The 19,628-nt window shown below is 52.2% G+C and overlaps 1 protein-coding gene across 1 annotated transcript; it reads right to left on the minus strand.

Moving 5' to 3' along the window:
• Positions 1–1,465: 1,465 nt before the first annotated feature.
• Positions 1,466–13,734, minus strand: PIF1 (PIF1 5'-to-3' DNA helicase). The gene is made up of 14 exons (XM_038580709.1): positions 13,336–13,734; positions 9,602–9,703; positions 8,229–9,156; positions 7,258–7,390; positions 7,047–7,172; positions 6,782–6,935; positions 6,576–6,690; positions 6,393–6,499; positions 4,614–4,753; positions 4,141–4,247; positions 3,398–3,485; positions 3,136–3,281; positions 2,339–2,530; positions 1,466–2,156 (listed from the first exon to the last, which is right to left on the minus strand). Exons 3-14 carry the CDS (start codon positions 8,784–8,786, stop codon positions 2,097–2,099), a joined length of 1,926 nt encoding a protein of 641 aa, XP_038436637.1. The 5' UTR covers positions 8,787–9,156; positions 9,602–9,703; positions 13,336–13,734; the 3' UTR covers positions 1,466–2,096.
• Positions 13,735–19,628: the final 5,894 nt, after the last annotated feature.

Here is a 19,628-nt window from a genome sequence, read left to right on the forward strand (position 1 = left end):
CATTAGTTCTAGCCTCCTTGGTTTCCACTTGGATCCTAGCCTGGGTTTCTGGGCTTCATATCTGTTCTTTGAGCTAGCCTTCCATTCCCTTCCTTTCCTGCTTGTTATCTTGAGTCAGGTTCTTCTGTTTCCATCCAAGAACCCCAAATGGGGCAGAGCTGCTAGAGAGCACAAGACAATGCCATCTGTGCTGAACTGGATAGTCACCAAAATGTGTTAACAGGAAGGAGTGAAAAAAGCAAGGTGCAACCAGATTGTAAGGCTCTTGAGGTCAGGTCCCTGGTGAGGTCTGCTCACAGCTGGATCTGCAAGGAGGGCTATGTCATATGGGCGGATGGGAAACACTGACTTTCAAATGGCAAACCATTTAAAGGCCTCCATGATTGCCCACTGTTGGGGGGGGGTCACCCTGAATGACTTGGTTTCTCTTAGGAGGTATCTTCTATTTGGGGCAGAGAAAAGGGTTCAAGCTACAGAAAAATAGCTCCTCAAGATCAAGAAGAGTGGTGACAGGAGCGAGACAGGTAGGGGTTGTCCAGGGGTGAGCCTCCGAGCACCCCTCTGAGCCTCCACATCTTGTCTGTCAAAGGAGTGCAGGAACCAGACAACACTGTGCTCTGCAGACATCATGATGATAATCATTAGTGATCATACATGTTAATGACAGCTCCTGAGTTCCTGTCACGTGGCTGGCCTTTCCCCCAACAACCCTACATGAAAGTCAGTTACAACCTGCACTTTATAGATGAGGACACCCCCAGACATGCCTAGAGTCACACAGCCTGTGCTCCACAGGCTGTAGCCCTGCCTCCTCCACAAAGCCCACAGGGAACATCTGAGGCCGCTTAGCCCTTCTAGCACTGAGCTGTCCTATCCATGGTCTCCCCCACTTAACCAGACACCCCTTGAAGACCTGCTCTGTGCTTGGGCCTCAGCTGGCTTTGGAAGACAAGGATAAGTGTCTTCAAGTACCCAGATTTCATGTCGTCGTGCAACTGGCATGGTTTCACTCCTCCTACCATGGTCGATTTTACATTTAAAATATATTTTACTCATAACTAGGGAACCTTAGTTTTAGAGCCCCTAAACAATTTCCACCAGACTTTTTGATCAACAAGCTAGTTTGTTGATCCTGTTCAAGCTGGAGCCCCACCTAGCCAGGCACAAAGTGAGAAAGTTGCAACAGGCCCATTTCCTGCCATGTGGATTCTCTCCTGTGTCCTTGTCTGACCGCTAGGCAACAGTGATTCACCTTGTCATTTCATTGTGAGTCATCAATTTTGGGTAACTCAGCTTTCCAAATAACCAGTGATCCTAACAAAAGCTCACATGAGGGCGCCATGAGCTCAGTCATCATGATGTAAACAAACACCTCTGTGTGCCCTCCTGGGGAGAGGGCCTCAGCAACAGGTGTAGCCAATGCCTAGAGCAGTGATGCCTTCTTAAAGAGAGCAGAAGACTCAACTTGCAGTTGAGTCACAAGTTTATTTGTCCTAAATAAATATAATCTGAGAATATCCATCTCAATACCCCTAAATACTATTTCTTTTCCAAAAAAGCAGCTTAAGATAGAGGCACATGGTTTGCATTGTATTCTCAGGTTAGGCGCAGGAGGGTGTTCGTCCTGGCTTGTGCTAGCCTGGGTTTAGCTGTGACAGTAACCCCAGGTTCCCTTCTCTGTTTGGGGCCTGTACTTGGCCTGAGTCTCCCAGTCCAGGGCTCCTATAGCCTGTTCCTGCTCCTGGAGTACCTGTTTGCACTGCCTCTCCCTTCTGCAGCCCAAAGAGAACAGCATTCACAACTCTGTGGCCCTGGGCCAGCCCTCACAGAGAGCTTTGTTCTAGAATACCAGGTGCTACCACAGGCCCTGTCCCACTGGCCTGGAAAGGCTTACTTCTTTCTCAGGGCAAGGGAGAAACAGAGGCACAGCTGGCAAATGGGTAGGAAGTGCTCACCCTTGTACCCTGGCAGAAGGCTGAGAGCCTTAGTGGAGGGAAAAAGAGACACTGGCTATCCTCCCCCAGTTATCCCCCAGGACCCTGGTCCACTAGGGAGGAGGAAGAAGGGGAGATCATTCTTTGTCTTCTCTTTGAGGCTCAAAGATTTGGGTCCTCATTCTCCTGGTCTGAGGCTGCCTCATCATCATCTGGAGACTTCTGGATCAGAGAGGGAGAAACCCAGTCATGGACTCATGCATTTCCCCCAGGGCCACAGCCAGCATCTTGTTCCCTCTTGACCCTGCTCCCAGCAGAGCCAGAGAGGCTCTACACCACAGGCCCTTGGCCTTCCCTCTGTCTAGCTCCCAGGCTTCCCGCACCATCGAGTGACTCCTTCTTACCAGGCTGGGGCCCCTGCCCCTCTGCAGAGTGGCATAGAAGCTCAGTACACGAGGGTCACAGCGAACCACCATGGGATCAAAGTCCAGCACACGCAGGCCCTCCAGGCTGCGGGCCCGGGAGAGGGCCACATAGGCCTGGCCACTGGCAAACACACGACCCAGAGAGATCTCCACGCAATCCAGGGACATGCCCTGCGGGAATGGAAGGACAGAGCCAACTCATCCTGAAATCCCTTGCGCACAAGAGCCTGACCCCAGCTATACTGGCCCAGCTACTGCCTCCAGATCTCTTCAGCCAGTCCAGAGAGCCTAAAGGCAGAGAGGCAACAACTGGGCATCTGAGTAGGAGAAGCTCCAAGAGACATAGATTGAGGATTAGAGTAGAAGGATGGGGGGGTGAAAGCAAAGAGCTCAGGCCTGGGTCAGACAGGCACGGAAATGTGTCCTGGCTCTGCCTCTCTCTCTCTCTGTGACCCTGGACAACTTACCCAACACTCTGAGCTTCAGTTTCCCCTTCTGTTCTGACAGGAACGATGGTCACATCTATACCTCATACGGTCATTATAAGGGTTAAATGTAACATCTGGTAGTGGCTCAGAAAACAGCAGGAAAGGAGATGACAGAGGAATGCGTACGGGAAGAGATGAGGAAGCAGGATGGGAAATGCACACAAGAAAGATTAATTCTACCGCTAGTCTGGAACTTTCCATCCAGGGCAAGCTCAGCCTCCATAAAGGCCTTAAGAACCCCCTCGAACATGCCCCAGCCCTATCCTGCCCCCTGCCCTGCCTGCTCACCTGGCTCTTGTGGATGGATATTGCCCAGGCCAGCTGAAGGGGCAGCTGCCGCCGGCTGAGGAGCTGGCCTCCAGTGGCCTGCACTGTCCAGCGGTCAGCATGGATGACCTTGGTGACTCCGCACAGGAACCGCACCTGGGGCAGCCCTGAGGGAGGTGTAGAAAAGCCCACCTTTTGGTCCTGAAGTGAGGAGCAGGCCTCACCCTTCCACCCTAGCCTCATCCTCACACACACCCTGGGGCCCTGCTCCCTCATCACTTACCTCTCCCCTCCGTCTCAAACCCCACGACCACCCCTCGGGCGCCATTCACCAGGCCCCGGGACACTGCTAGGTTCTTCACCAGCATCACCTGTGAGGGAAAGAGAACATGAGGTGTGGAGAGAGCAGCCTATTCCCACGCTTGGCCTCAACCCAGCAGTCACTGCAGCAAGTCCAGGAAGCTGGGAGCACTCCTGGAGAGGCACTGAGTCCTGACCCGTAACTCTGTCACCGGCTCATGGTGACTCCTGTGACAAGCTGCCTTGTTTTCTCTGCTCTTGGTTCCCCCTAGCATCAAAGGGGAATGACATTGGTTATGTGCCTCAGGAGGGGGTAAGGAGCAATAAGATAACGCGCATCACAGGCTCTGAAAATGCTCATGTCTGTCATGGGGTATGTGTATGGGCCAAAATCGTGAGGTCCTGTCACCCCTCTTCCAGCCTTGAAGTGCCCCTCAGAACCTGCAGAAAGTCTCCCACGTGGCCCACCCCACATCATAGAAAGAAGCAGGATGCTCTCACACTATACAGAAGCGGACACGGAGCGCCAGCAAGAGGAAGGGGCTTGATCAAAGCACTGTTGCTGGTGCCCCAGACCGAACACGATGAGGGCAACAGGAGGCTGCAGGCAGGAAGATGAGTGGGAGCAGGATGGAGGGAGTTCACTGGGGTCACAGCCGGGCCCTCTGGCTATGGAGCTGCCTGGGCAGAGGTGCAAGGACCAGGGAGGCTCTGCTTCTCACGCACCTGGGCCCCTAGCTTTAGTTGAAGGATCTGGCTAACAGGACACTGGGCATCCAGAGTCCGGGCTTGCTTGGGGTCACTGTCCATGGCCTTAAAGCTGTGTACCTCACCTAGGAAAAAAGAGTTGGGCCAACAGATTACAAGTCACTGATTTGTGGCTCAGTTAACAAAAACATATATTATACCAAGTGTAGAGGACGGTAGAGGGGACAGCTCAGGCAAGCTGGCACTTTGGAATCAGGGGCCTGGGTTCAAGTTTTACTTCCAGCATTTATTGGCTCAGTGATCTTGATGCATTCAAGGTCATGCCTTTCAAGGTCACAGTTACATCTGCAAATGTAAGGGCCTTTATAGCCAGAGGTTGGGGGCCTAAGTATGCAAATAACCCCCAAAGGCCAAGGCTGGGGGGTGGGGGACCCACACCTGCCTGAGGGCCCCTCCCAGCTGGTCTGGCCCAGCCCTGGCTCCCTGCTCACCTGGCAGTTCCTGCAGTCGCTTCTCATTGGTGAGGGCCACGTCATCCTGGTGAGTGCAGAGCCTTGTGGCCACAATCCCATCTCGCCCCACCTTGTGGGAGGCTGTGGCCTGGAGCTGGCGGGTCACTTCATCTGAGCACCTGTAGGGGCTGGGCTGTCAGGGCAGGGCCCACCTGAACACCAGGGAAGGTGGGGCACATGGCTGATATGGCTCAAGCAGTAGGCCATGGGTCAGACTTGAGGATTAGAAAGGGGCACCAGGGCAAAGTGTGCTGGCTCCCCAAGCAGGCCAACTTGCCTTTCCCTACTTGGACCTGGGGAGCGATCATGGGCAGGCACCCTTCCCTATAAATAGCCCCAAGTAAGAGCTAGCCACTCTCCCACCCTGGTGCTCCTGAGGAAGTTGGATATGATGAGTGTGAGTGAGCACAGGCCAGAGGTTTAGAGGACCTAAACAAGGCACTGATGTTAACACCCTGTCATACTGGTAGCCTATAATCAGGTCAGCCTCCAGGCTGCAATCTTCTAGCCTCTTGCTTGCTGCCTTGGAGGCAAAAAATCTAGCCTGTGTTTCTTTTCTTTCTTCTTTCTTTTTAAAGTATATGTCTTTATTTATTTATTTATTTTATTATATAACTTTTATTAATTTATAATTATAAAATTATATATAATTATAATTGTAAGTTATATGTTGTATAAATATATTTATGTTTATTATACATGAATATAGATATAAATATAGAAATACAATAAATATAAAATTTAAATATTTTAGAATTATTTTTAAATTTTAAATTAAAATTATTTTTAAATATTTTAAATTAAAATTTTAAATTTTAAATATAAAATTTATAAAAATAAATTTTATTAATTTATTTTATTTAATTAATTATTTAAGTAATCTCTACACCCAACAATGGGGCTCAAACTCTCAAACTCAAGATCAAGACTGGCAAGTTCCCCCAACTGAGCCAGCCAGGTGCCCATAGCTTGTGTCTCTATCCCAAGTCTTCTTCCACTTGGGAGAAGCCTGGGTACCCCAGCAAATCACTGGGGAGGAGGGGGAGCAACTTAGGAACTCCATCTCACTGCTCTGCCACTTGGTGTCCCTCTTGTTCCCCACATTGGGTGGTGTGTGCTGTGCACCTTACTACCTGCCTCATATGTCTGTGAGAGGGTTCCTTCAGCAGAAAAAGCCCCTCACTACCACCATCTCCTCCCCTCATTCTGTCCCTATCTGGTTTTAAAGGACCCCCCCTGGCTCATGGCTTCTGCCTTCCTGGCTTCCTGCCTCCTCCCACATTAGAGTTAGTCCTAGCATTTCCACCTTTCCTCTTAGCTGGGACAAAATAGGATCATGTCTGTGACCTCTCTTTTTCACCAAGTGACCCCACAGGATCTACTAATGGAAGGGACTTGGGCTTTTAAGTCAGGCCAGGTTCAAGTCCTGGCCCAGTCCACTTACTGGCTGGAACTTTGGGCAAATCACTTCACCTCTTTGAAGCCACCCCATTTCTGCATCTGTGAAATAGGATTAACATCTCTGATTTCTTCTTCTGCACCCAGGTGCCCATGCTTCCCTAACACCTACTCTGTGCCAGGCCCTGTGCTGGGTGCTAGGGACCCAATCTTGGAGGAGGCAGGATTCCAGTACTCAGAGTGTGACCATTTTCTATGGGGCCATGAAACACTTTTCCCCTTCTCCGGGTCCTTGTGCTCCTTTGTGACCCATGCTTGACTCCTCATCCCATGGTCCCTTCTCTGTTCACCACAGCCCACCTTCCCAGTCTGACAGCCTGTAGCAGAGAGATGAAGGTCTGGTCTGCCTGCCTCCACACCTCAGTCAGTTCCAGGGTCACTGGGACACACCTTTTCCAGCTCTTGGCCTGGTGGGGACAAGGTAGGAGTTTCAGGGAGAAGAGCAGACACTTATGGGGGGCAGGGCCAGGGGGTCAGTGATACCTGAAAGCAGAACTTTGGGGGCTGGGAGCCCTTGGTTACAGGTGGCAGCTGCAGGAAGTCCCCACAGATGATGAGCTGGATCCCTCCAAATGGCTTGTTCTGCTGCCGGACAGTTCTAGAGAGGAGCATGGGGTACTTTAGGATCTGGGGTAGGCAGGTTCCATATGAAGAACCACCAGAACACAGTCCTTACTGCATATACTGACCTGGCCACAGCTTCCAGCTTGTCAAACAGGTCCGCCTCCACCATGGAGATCTCATCAATGACTAGCCGCTGGCAGTTTAGCCAGCCCTGCTTCACAGCTGGCCGCTGGGCCAGGGCCACACACTGCGCCAGGGGAGCCTGGCCTGAGCCAATGCCTGTAAGTGACACTTCAGCCTGAGACCTTAGCCCTGTCCCAACCCTGACCCTCCCGTTCCTTCTCAAAGGCCTGGTTTGCTTCAGTTCAAGCTCCAGAAGTCCCCACTTACCTGCAAAGGCGTGGAGGGTGGTACCCCCAATGTGGCAGGCTGCCACCCCAGTGCTGGCAGTAGCCACAGTACCTGTGGGAGGCAGTGAGCCCAGGATACGCTTCAGCAGATAAGATTTCCCTGTCCCTGGGCAGAGGGTAAAGTCAGGGCCACCTGCTCCTCCATCCTACCCCATCAGCGTTCCCCAACCCCTGCCCCTGCCACCAATTACCTGCACTCCCAGTGAAGAAGACGCTCTGGCCTTTCAGGACAACCCTCAGCACAGCAGCCTGTTCCTCAGAAAGCTGTGGTTTGGTGGGGGGCAAGCTCAGCCTCTTCACAGGCAAGGGCCACCTTGGGGCTTCCTGTGGGGGCACAGGACTGTCTTAGGGCTTCCTACCACCCCTTAGGCATTTCCTCTCCCTTCTTAGCCTGGGTGCCATGCTAGGCCTACTCTGTGCCTCTGTGGTTTCACTCCTTGAAGCCCTTGCGCAGCTTTGGCTCCCGTGGAGATCTTACCAGTTATTCGGGGTCAGGTCTCTCCTTGAGGAATAGATCATAGCCAGGTCTCCACTGATCCCTGGTACCCACACTATGTGGGTCTGGATCCTCCATCAGCTCCCTCTCCTGGTCCCCCTAGATCTCCTGGCTCTCTCACAGGTCCTTCCTCCTCACTTCTCTTCCTGTCACAAACCCGTGTCTCTCACAGCAAAACCCTGCCTGGTCAGGGTCCTTTCTTGCTCCATTTCCATCTTCTCCCCAGCTTAGTCTCACCCCCCTGTGGTCTGTGATCCACCTGCCCCAGTTCACAAACACGGTCAAACCTACCAGACTCTGTCCCCAACTGCTCAGACCTGTTGGCTGCCCCTGACACTGCAGATCACTTCTTTCCAAAAGCTCCTCTCCTTCTCCAGACCAACAGTCTCCTACTTTTACTTCTAAAATCACCTTTCTGGCCTCCTTCTCTACTTTCTCTTTTCATACGACCCGAGCCCTCGTTTCCTATTCTAGCTTGCACTCATGAGAAGCCCATCCCGGTCATACTCAGATGTCCGATGGGCATCTCCCCGGAGACAACCCGCGACCCCTCCCATACTGCCACCCCCACCCCCTACCCCCGCCCCACACTTGGGCCTCCTTGGTCTCTTCCATCTCAGCGCCCCCCCCCGCCCCCCCGCCGCGTCCCCGGTTTCCCATCCTCACGGTGCTGGGCTGGGCTCCCGCGCAGGGTTGCAAGGGCCGCTTCACGGGCGTGGCGCGCGGGTCCCGGGTGGCCACCGCGCGCCGCAGCTCCTCGGGCTGCACCGGGCTGATGGTGACGAAGTCGCGGGGCCGCGGGCCAAGCAGCTGCGCACGGGCGGAGGGCGGCGCGGGCCCCGGGGCCGCGGCCAGCTTGAGGCGCAGCGTGCGCAGGAAGCGCCGCAGGCGGTCGGGCGGGCAGTCGGAGAGCAGCAGCTGCACGGCGCCCGCCCCGGGAGCGCCGGCGCCGGGGAGCCGCAGCGTGCTCCGTCCGGCCGCCGCGAAGCGCGAGAAGAGGCGCGCGGCCCGCAGAGGGAAGCAGCGCGGCGGGCCCGGGGGCCCGGACGCCCGCAGCCGCAGCAGCAGCTCGCGGCGCTCGTTCCGCCCCAGGCTCAGCTCGGCCGTGCGCAGGGCCTGGCGCCTTCGCGGCTGCCCGCCCGGGCTCAGCTCCTCCACGGCCACGCGGCACCGCAGCTCCGCGTCCTCGAATTCCGCCGGCGCCGCCGGGGTGCCCGACGGCATGGCCACAGCCTCCGCAGATCCGCACAAGGCCCGGGGCGCAGGGGCCACGACTCGGTGGGCACGACGGGGAGCCCAGCGGGGCCGCAGAGGCGGTCACCGGTAACACAGAGGTCACGGCGACGGTAAGGGGGGACCTGCGCACAACCGAAATTCCTGCCCTACACCGTAATTTCCAGAGCGGTGGATGAGCTGCGCCAAAGCACCCAGGAACGGGGAGCCTCGGCTGCCCCACCTACGCCGCGGAAGCGGGGTCCTGAACAAAAGGGAAGCCTGCTTCCAAGAAGCAGGGCGGGCGAGGGGGTGCTCAGAGTCCGAGGAAGCAGGGAAGGTCAAGCGGAGAGATGCGCAGGGGACCTTGTCTTCCGGATACCTTCAGTGGGTTAAAAAAAAAATTTTTTTATCTTAAAGATTTTATTGATTTACTGGACAGCGCACAAGCAGGGGGATCAGCAAGGAGAGGCAGGGGGAGCCTGATGCGGGGCTCAATCCCAGGACCCGGGGATCGTGACCGGAGGTGAAGGCGGACGCTCAACCAGCTGAGCCACCCAGGCGCCCCCCTTCCGTGGTTTATATGCAGCCAGGGCAATCTCCCCATTCCCCCCGTACACAAGTGAGAACAAGGAGAAGCTCCAAAGACTGGTGGGAGGCAGGGTTGGTGTGATTCCCGAGCCCTGACTCTTCCCATCTCCAAGGCGGGCACTGGGTGGAGAAATCGCGGGGGACCCTGGCGCTCGGGAATCCCTGTTTCCTCCGTCTGACCCACTCGTCTGCACCCTCCCGGCAGGGACCCTTTGGAAAATCAGACTGTCTCCCACCTCTGGGATCGCGCGGCCCCTCAACTTGCACCGGCCCTCGGGGGAACACGCAGGACACAGCCGGCCAGCGGGTGCAGCTCCAGCACTGGGAACTTTCAAATACTAGTGGTAGAAAATCACCCTATTACCGGCCGGATCTTTAAACACCCAGCCAATCCGAGACAGGGGCGTGACAACGGGCGTGTCTTCCGAGGAGTTCAAACTCCTAGGGCTTGGGCTGTACCAATGGCACCCGGTGGAAGGAGGCTTGTGGTGGGCGAGCGTACCGAATCTCGTGCACCAGTGGGAGAGGGGGGAAGGGGCGGGGTGCCATGTCACCCAGTGCGGCTCGAAAGTTTGCTTTTAGAGCCGTGCCTCCAACACACTTTTTCTCCTCTCTAGCTCTCACACTGCGGCTGAACTTGGCTTTTGGGAAGAGCTGCTTCTGATCCCTCCCACTGGTGTTTACTTTCACTTAGCGGTTGCCCACTCCTGGACCCACCACCCCGAGGCCTGCCGCTTCCGTTGCCTAACCACCCCCACCCCCCACCCCCATCTCCGCTACTCTTTCCGCCCTTCTGTGCCTCTGTAATGGTCATTTTATTTTAGCCTTGTGTCTCCCACCCAGCTGAGACCCATAGGTGAGGAATTCCAAGACCTGGGCCAGGTGCTCAGGGAGTACGAAGGAAGCCCGTGAGCCTCTGTCTTCAGGGAATTCATATTGCGCTGGATGCCCGGGTAATTTATTTTTAATTATCTTTTCCTCCCCCCACCCCCCTTGAAGCTTGGAATTACATAGGTGGAAGGGCTCTTACAGGTGAATCACCCTCCTCATTTACTGGATTGCCCTCCTTTTTCAAATGAGGAAACCAAGGCTCCAACGGATTTTACCAAAGTCACATAGCTTGCAGACAGCAAAACAAAGCCTTGAACCCAAGTCTAACCTGGTGTGAGCATCTGCTGTTTACTGCCCCACACTGCTCCCAGGTGACTGGTCTAACTTCATGAAGGGAATCCAGGCCGGCACTGGAATCTCAGCGCCTGACTGCCTCTGCAGTGCCCCAGCCCTGCCAGTTAAACTCTAAGCAAGTTTCCTTAATGTCTCAAGCCTTTGTTTCCTCACATATATATACAATGGTGAGAGATGAAAATATGATGATTGCATAATTGTGACTATACTAAAAACCACTGAATCATGTGCTTTAAATGGGTAAAACTGTATGGTACATAAATTATATCTCGGGGGGCTTCTGGGTGGCTCCATCCTTTAAGGGTCTGCCTTCGGCTGAAGTTATAATTCCAGGATCCTGGGATCAAGCCATGCATTGGGCTCCCTGCTCAGTGGGGAGCCTGCTTCTCCCTCTTCCTGCTGCTCCCCCTGCTTGTGCGCTCTTTCTCTGTCAAGTGAATTAAAAAAAAAAATTTAAAAATGTATCTCAATAAAACTTATGAAAAAAATCAGGAGAAATACTGTTCTTCTTCGGTGCTGTCTTGGCATATGAATACCCAGTAGCATAGGGAAATTTTCAACATCACTGTGGCAGGCAGAATAATGGTCCCCCTAAGATGTCCCTAACCCTCGTAATCCCCAGAATTTACTAATATGTTACCTTGCGTGGCAAAAGTGATTTTGCAGATGTGATAAATTAAGGATCTTGAGGTGGAAAGATTATCCTGGATTGTTTGGGTGGGCCCAGTGGAATCACAAGGGTTCCTATAAAGGAAAGGGAGGCAGGAGAGCCAGCAAAGGAGATGTGATAAAGAAGCAGAGGTATGGGATGCCTGGGTGGCTCAGTGGTTGAGCATCTGCCTTTGGCTCAGGGCGTGATCCTGGAGCTCTGGGATGGAGTCCTGCATCGGGCTTCCTGCAGGGAGCCTGATTCTCCCTCTGCCTGTATCTCTGCCTCTCTCTGTGTGTTTTTCTCATGAATAAAGAAATAAAATCTTAAAAAAAAAAAAAAAAAAAACCCACGAACTTAAAAAAAAAAAAGCAGAGGTGTGTGTGTGAGAAACAGAAAGATTTGAAGATGTTACTGCTGGCTTTGATGATTGAAGGAAAAGAGCCATGAATCAAGCCATAGAATTTGTGGTAATTTGTTAGAGCAGCAATAGCACCAAGAAACTAGTACAGTCACACAGCCAGAAAGTAAAAGAACTGGGATTATGAACCCAGGCCTGTTTCCAAAGACCCTCGGTTCTCTCTTCCCACTACCTTTTGCTTATAATGGGCCCAGCACCGTGACAAACAGCCTGCTGCCTTCCCCTTTCCCTCTGTGGAGTACCCCAGACTGCCCCCGGAGAAGGCACGGACACTTCCACATGGATTTTTTCACCAACATTTTTTTTCTTTTGACTTTCAAACTTAAAAAAAAATTCAATATATGTAACATATAATTTGCCATTTTAACTATTTTTAAGTGTATAACTCATTGCCATTAAGTACTTTCAAATGTTGCATAACAATCATCACTATTTCCAGAAAATGTTCATCATCCCAGTGTATTTGTCCTCATTAGACAATATCTTCCCATTCTTTCTCCTTGCAGCCCTTGGTAACCCCAACATTTTATTCTGAAAATATTCCAACATATACAGAAAGGTTGAAGGAATTTTGCAGTGAACACCCATATGCCCAACACCAAGATTCTACAATTAGTATTTTGTTGTATTCATCACATGTCTAGTCATCTGTCCATCTCAACATTCATGAATCCATCTGCTAATGCATTCTAAAGTTGCAGACAACAGGACACTTCACATCTAAACATTTCAACAGGGATCCCTGGGTGGCGCAGCGGTTTGGCGCCTGCCTTTGGCCTAGGGCGCGATCCTGGAGACCCGGGATCGAATCCCACGTCGGGCTCCTGGTGCATGGAGCCTGCTTCTCCCTCTGCCTATGTCTCTGCCTCTCTCTCTCTCTCTCTCTCTCTGTGACTATCATAAATAAATAAGAATTAAAAAAATAAAATCTTTAAAAAAAAATAAACATTTCAACATTAATTGTTAACTAACATTAATTAGTTTATGCTTTTTTCCCCCTTAAATAGGCTCCATGCCCAAATATGGGGCCTGAACTCATGACCCTGAGGTCAAGAATTTCATGCTCTACGGACTGAGCCAGCCAGGCACCCCTATGCTTATCTATGTATTTATTTTTAAACGTTTTTTTTTTTTATTTATTAGAGAGGATGAGAGTGGGGGAGGGGCAAAAAGAGAGGGATAAGCAGACTCCCACTCTGGGGAACCTGATGTGGGGTTCAATCCCAGACCCTGAGATCATGACCTGAGCCAAAGTCAGATGCTTAAACCAACTGATCCAGTCAGTTGCCCCTATGCTTTTCTTTTTTATGCTTATCTTTTTTAAAAAAAACATTTATTTATTCATGAGACAGAGTGGGGCGGGGGCGGGGGGGTCAGAGACACAGGCAGAGGGAGAAGCAGGCTCCATGCAGGGAGCCTGATGTGGGACTCGATCCCCGGTCTCCAGGATCATGCTCTGGGCTGAAGGCAACACTAAACCGCTGAGCCACCCGGACTACCCTTTAATTTTAAAAAAGAATTATTTAGAAGAGCAAGCACACGAGCAGAGGGATTAGCGGGGGGCGGGGGGGGGGGCAAGCTCCCAGCTGAGCAGGGAGCTGGACATAGGACTCGATCTCAGGACCCTGGGATCATGACCTGACCTGAAGGCAGAGGCTTAACCAACTGAGCCACCCAAATGCCCCTATGCTTTAATTTTTTTAAAAAATAAATACCTCAGTGAGAAATTACTGGGTCATCGAGGGGTGGCACAGTCAAGGCTCGGACTCTCGGTTCCCGCTCAGGTCGTGATCTCAGGGTGGTGGGATGGAGCCCCAAGCCTGGCCCCATGCTCAGCACGAATCTGCTTAAGTTTCTCTCTTCCTCTCCCTCTGCCCCTCGCCCTTGCGCGCTCTCTCTCTAAAATAAATAAATCTTTAGAAGAATGCTGGGTCATCGAATAGGTGTACATTTAGTTATGAAACTGCCAGAGGTTCTTCCCAAGTGGTGAGGTTGTAGGAGTAGCAACGACGAGTCCTTGTAGGGAAAGGAATCGAACGAGTCACTGGGAGGCAGCTTAGCAGCTGATGAACGGAGCTCAGGCCCCGCCCCCTCCCCGTCCCGGGCGCCGCGGGCCGGTCAGTCGGATCCTGATTGGTCCGTGGGGAGGGGGCGGAGCCAGGGGATTTCGCGTCGAGGGCCGGACTTCCTCCCCTCCCCCGCCCCCCGCCTTTGGCAGCCGGGGCGTCGGCGCCCCCCGCGCTGGGCTCCCTGCTGCGGGAGCCGGAGCGATCCCGAAAAGCAGCGCAGCGCTGCTCCCGGGTCTCTCGCCTAACCCCAACCCTGGTTTTAATTTAACGCAAACTCTCCGGAAGAACGAGTTTTCGTCTTTATGAAATTTCCTCAAGAACTCTTTGCAGACGTCTCATGCGCTCTCTTTCACAGGAGGCCTCAGTTTTGGTCGCCTCATTAATAAAAATCAACAGTGACATTGATAGCACAGGACTGGGCGGTTTACAGACTGCGTTCTCCTCCGTCATCTCCTCTGATATTTAAAAGAGACTTTACAGCCCTAAGCTTACAGGGACAGTGTCGGAGAGATGCTGAAAGGGTGTCACCTGGGAAGGCTTCATCACCGGGTAGTTGACACTCATTTCGTTGGACCTCTGGTGCAGGTGACCCTCCCTCCTTGAAATCCTCCCTTCTCTTTCCACAACACACTCCCCTTGTTTACTGGCTATTTATATTTATTGGCTGCTTCATCTAGGTCTCCTTTGCTAACTCCTTTTCCCCACCCAGACCTCTCAAGGTGGGAGGACTTTTTTTCCCTCCTATCTTTTCCAATCCCATGGCTTGATTATCAGCTGCATGCTGATTCCCAATATTATATCTCTAGCCAGCTGTTCTCCCCTGAACTCCAGACTCTGTCTCCATTTGTCCTCCTGCTATCACCACACAGATGCCTAGCTGGCATGTCAAACTCATTTTCTCCAGAACAGCTTTTAATCTCCTTCCCCAGCACCATATAAACCTGTTTTTCTCCTGTCTTCGTCTCAGTAAATGCACCATCTTTTTTCGCTCAAGTTAAAAACCCACATCATATTCTTGTTTCCTTCTTTACTTACCACATCTAATCCACCATTGAAATTTGTTGTTTCTCCCTCTAAAATGTATCGGGGTCCTTTTTGTTGTTGTTGTTTTTAAAGATTTTTTTTACTTATTCGCGAGAAACAGAGAGGCAGAGACAAAGACAGAGGGAGAAGTAGGCTCCATGCAGGGAGCCCTATGTGGGATTAGATCCCTGGTCTCCAGGATCATGCCCTGGGCTGAAGGCAGGCACTAAACCCACTGAGCCACCCAGGCTGCCCTCTAAAATGTATTTTGAATCTATTCCCTCCATCCCCACTCCACACCCTAGAGCTAGCAGCATGTCTTCTCTCCCTGGATTCCAGCAGTAAGTCTCCCAATGTCATTGGCTTCCTAGCTTCCACTCTAATCCCCCACAAGTCAATCCTTTCTCCAAATAGCAGCAGATGGGATCTCTTCAAACATATAAACACATTTTGCTACTTTTAAGCCCTGGATGCCTCTCTAGGCAATTCCTCTTGGAATAAAATCTGTGGTCCTTATCACAGCCTGAGACCTCCCTTCCTTCCACTATGAATTTAAGTCTACCACTTTCTTTCTTACTCACCGTGTCTGTCACACTAGCCTCCTTGGTGCTCCTTGAACACTCATAAGCCCATTTCTATGCCCAGGTCTTTGCACTAGTATTTTCCTCTGCATGAAATACCTTCCCCCAGGACGCCTGGTTGGCTCAGTCTGGAGAGCATGCGTCTCTTGATCTAGGGGTGGTGAGTTTGATCCTGAAGTTGGGGGTAGAGTTTACTTTAAAATAGGTAAATAGGGCAGCCCGGTTGGCTCAGCGGTTTAGCGTCTGCCTTCAGCCTGGGGTATGATCCTGGGGACCCAGGATCGAGTCCCACATCGAGCTCTCTCCATGGAGCCTGCTTCACCCTCTGCCTCTGTCTCTGCCTCTCTCTCTCTGTCTCTGTGTAATAAATAGATTAAAAAATTTTAAAAAAATAGGCAAATAAAAATAGCTGTTTTAAAGGGGGAGAAAAAAAAAGAAATGCTTTCCACCTCACTCTTTTTGTGGCTCTGTCTCATCTTTCAGGTCTCAGCTGAAATATCCATGTATTTGCATATATTGTGAAATAATTACCACCGTAGGTTTAATTAACATCCACCATCTCGGGATCCCTGGGTGGCACAGCGGTTCAGTGCCTGCCTTTGGCCCAGGGCCTGATCCTGGAGACCCGGGATTGAATCCCACGTCGGGCTCCTGGTGCATGGAGCCTGCTTCTCCCTCTGCCTATGTCTCTGCCTCTCTCTCTCTCTCTGTGTGACTATCATAAAAAAAAAAAAAAAAAGAAAGAAACACTATATAAAAAAAAAATCCACCATCTCATATAGACCCAATAAAAACAAAAGAAAACAAATTTCTCCCTGTGATGAGAACTCTACTCTCTTAATATCTTCTCTATATACCATAACAGAGGTACTAACTATAGTTATCATTGTTGTACATTATATGCTAGTACTTATTTACCATATAGCTGGAAGTTTGTACCTTTTAACTACTTTCCCCAACCCCCCTTCTCCCATCCCACCCTTACTGTCTCTTGAATCTATATCTGCCCCTACAATCCTCATAACCACTGGCCTGGTTCAGGCTCCATCACCTCCAACCTAGATTTTCTGTAACAACTTCCCACCCAGGGGGCTGACCCGTCTCTAGTGCTCTTGTCACCATTCTTCACACAGCAGTCATGAAAATGAGGTTTTAAAATAAAAATCGTGTCCACCCTGCTTTGATGCTTCAATGGCCCCCTGCTACTTGCAGGAAGAATTTTACATACCTGAGGTCAGCATTCAAGGTCCATAGTGCTCTAGCTTCTGCGGGCTCCTCGGTAGTACCTTTCTGAGCCTCTCCTGCCTCCCCACCCACCCCTGCTACACACGACTGCACAAATGTGCCTACAGTTCCCCTAGCAAGTCACGCTGTTCTATCAGTTCTGCTTTTGTGAGATGTCCATCCTAATGGAATACAACTCAGTCACTCCAGCCCTTCTTGTGAGGAGCTCTCACCACACGCTGTACACTCATCAGAGCCCTTCTAAAGACTTGTCCGCCTTCCTACTGGCTCTGCAGCCCTCCAAGGCAGGGCCTGGATCCTGTGTGCCTACTCATACAATGCTGCCAAAATATTTAGTAGAGAGCACAGCCTCTGGAGTCAGGTGAGGTTTGATTCCTTCCACTACCTCTCACCAATCAAGGGACCTGAAACAGGTCTAAGCCTCAGATTCAAGATCTGTTCAATGAAGATAACAATAGTATCTATCTCATGGGTCATTTATCCACTTTTGTGAAGTTTTTTATTATTTTATTTTATTTATTTATTTATTTATTTTTAATTTTTATTTATTTATGATAGTCACAGAGAGAGAGAGAGAGAGAGAGAGAGGCAGAGACACAGGCAGAGGGAGAAGCAGGCTCCATGCACCGGGAGCCCAATGTGGGACTCGATCCCGGGTCTCCAGGATCGCGCCCTGGGCCAAAGGCAGGCGCCAAACCGCTGCGCCACCCAGGGATCCCCTATTTTTTTTTTTTTATTTATTCATGAGAGATACAGATTGAGAGGAGAGGCAGAGACATAGGCTCCCTCGCAGGGAGCCTGATGCAGGACTCGATCCTGGATCCGGGGACCACGACCTGAGCCAAAGGCAGGTGTCCAACCGCTGAGCCATCCAGGCATCCCACTTTTGTGAAGTTTAAATGAGATACATGTGAGGAGTTTAGTACAGTGAACAGATGACAGAGGCTCCCTAAATTCTTTTGAGTGAATAGATAAATGCCAGGATAAAGTATTGGAAGGCACCCAACTTCAAAGGCCCTCAATAAGTTTTGTTGACTAAGTGATGTACATGCAAAACAGACTCCATCACCTCCACAAACAAATGTTCAATGACTTCCCATTGCTCCGAGGTTAAAATATAGTCCTCTCAACAAAGCCCTCAAGGCCCTGTCTACACTGAACTCTACTTCTCCAGCCTGGCTGCCCTACACTCACACTACTGTTTCATGCCTCTTTGCCATGGCTCATACTCTCCCCTCTGCCTACAATGCCTGTCTTGCCCCTTTGTCCTGATTTTGGTGCTTTTCCTATGTACATTTACCTTCACATTTAATATATGGTTTTCTCATCTGTTTACATACATGCCTTTCTCTTCTGATAGAGGACAGGGACTCTGAGCCTTGCCATTATCTTTCAGCCATTAGTGTAAAGCCTGACAAACAATTAAGGCGAATAAAATATTTGTGTTGGATGAATGCATGTGGTGTGGAGGCAACAACTAGAGGGCTGGCATGGGCTGGATGGGGAAACTGATGCCAAAGTGGCTATCAGTGGCTTATTCTCAAAAGTGGTGGAACTTGCTGGATATGAAAACTGACCTTACCCCACCCCAACCATGAGCTGCTTCTGTGCCACAACATGAATTCCTCAGGGTCTTTGGTCTCCTGTAGATGGAATCTGACTTTCCAGATAAAGGATCTTCTGAGTCCTCAGGCATGAGGTGCCCAGCTCTGGACAGGGAGTAAACCACCAGGGATAAACCACATTGAAGGAATAAAACCTTGTGGTAGCTGCAAGAGGTTGCCACATACATTGACTTTCTCAGATCCCTAGGCTGGATTTTCCTCATCCTTTAAGATGAAGGAACCCAGGCCCAGGCATAAAGAAAAAGTATGCTCCTATCTTCCTCCCCCTTGGGCCAAGGCTACCCTTTTCCATATAGGGCTGTAAGTGGCTTGGGGACCTGAGGGCTAGTAGAAGGCAATGAAAGGGGAACTTGGCCAACTGTGCAGCTGCTGCTATAGCAGCCAGAGCCAAAGGAGGTCACCATTGATCCCACTTAGACTTCTTTCTGCTGAAGCAAGCTTGGGTAGAGTTGGCTAGGCGCGCAGAAGGAAGGGTTGGGGTGGGCAGGAATGGTGCTGGAGGCTGGGATGTAGCCACTTCCTGTCTCTGGGCCTCTGTTTCTCCAAGTGTAAAATGAAGGCGCACGGTGTAACACTCACCCCAGCAAGGCTGTTGAGGCTGGAGGATCACCGCTGGATGGGGGTGGGAGGTGGAGGGTGACCTTCCGATATAGGAACCAGGGAGAACAGCTCTGAGCAATGTCCAACGAGGGCAAGACAACACTGCATTTTGGGACCCCTTGAGAAGCAGCGGTAGACCGCCCCGCCCCCCGCAAGGGACCTCGGAAGTCCAGACTCCCAGCCCCAAGTCTTCCCGTTACCCGACTCTCGGGACCGGACGCGAGGTCCAGGCCCGGCCCTTCGAGGAGGTTCCTGGAAGAGGAGGACCAGGTCGTCGCCACTGCCCCGGCGTCGGGGAAGAAAGAGGAGGAGCCTCTCGGTGCCCCCGTCTCTGGGCCGCCCAGGACGGCGCGGGCTAGTCGGGCAACCTCAGCCCTCCAGGGTCTGCAAACCTCAAAGGCGCAAGCCGCCGGCGCCTCGGGCACTCGCCGGTCCTGCCGCACCCGGGCCCGCCCCCGGGCCCCGCCCGCGTCCCTCTCGTCCGCCTCTGGCCGGAAGCCCCCTCCCCCTCCCTCCGCCCTGTCCCCGCACCCTCTGTCTCCTCCCAGTCCCTCTCCCCGGGCGGGTCGGGGAAACCTCTCTCCGCCCCGTCCCTCCCCCTTCCTCCGTGCGGGCTCCTGGGTCCAGTCCCCAAACCCACGCCCGGCCCCGCCCCGGCCCCGCCCCCACAGGCCCCGCCCCCGCATCACACAGGCCCCGCCCCCGCATTCCCGCCAGGCCCCGCCCCTCGTTCCCCGCCCGGGCCCCGCCCACACACAGGCCCCGCCCCCTCGTTTCCCGCCCCGGCCCCGGGCCTCCCAGCGCCGCTACTCCCCTCCCCGGGCCCCGCCCCTTGGCCCCCGGAAGCCTCTCCCCGCCCCCAACC

The sequence above is a fragment of the Canis lupus genome, chromosome 30, assembly GCF_011100685.1.
Source record: "Canis lupus familiaris isolate Mischka breed German Shepherd chromosome 30, alternate assembly UU_Cfam_GSD_1.0, whole genome shotgun sequence".
In the NCBI taxonomy this organism is placed as follows: domain Eukaryota; kingdom Metazoa; phylum Chordata; class Mammalia; order Carnivora; family Canidae; genus Canis; species Canis lupus.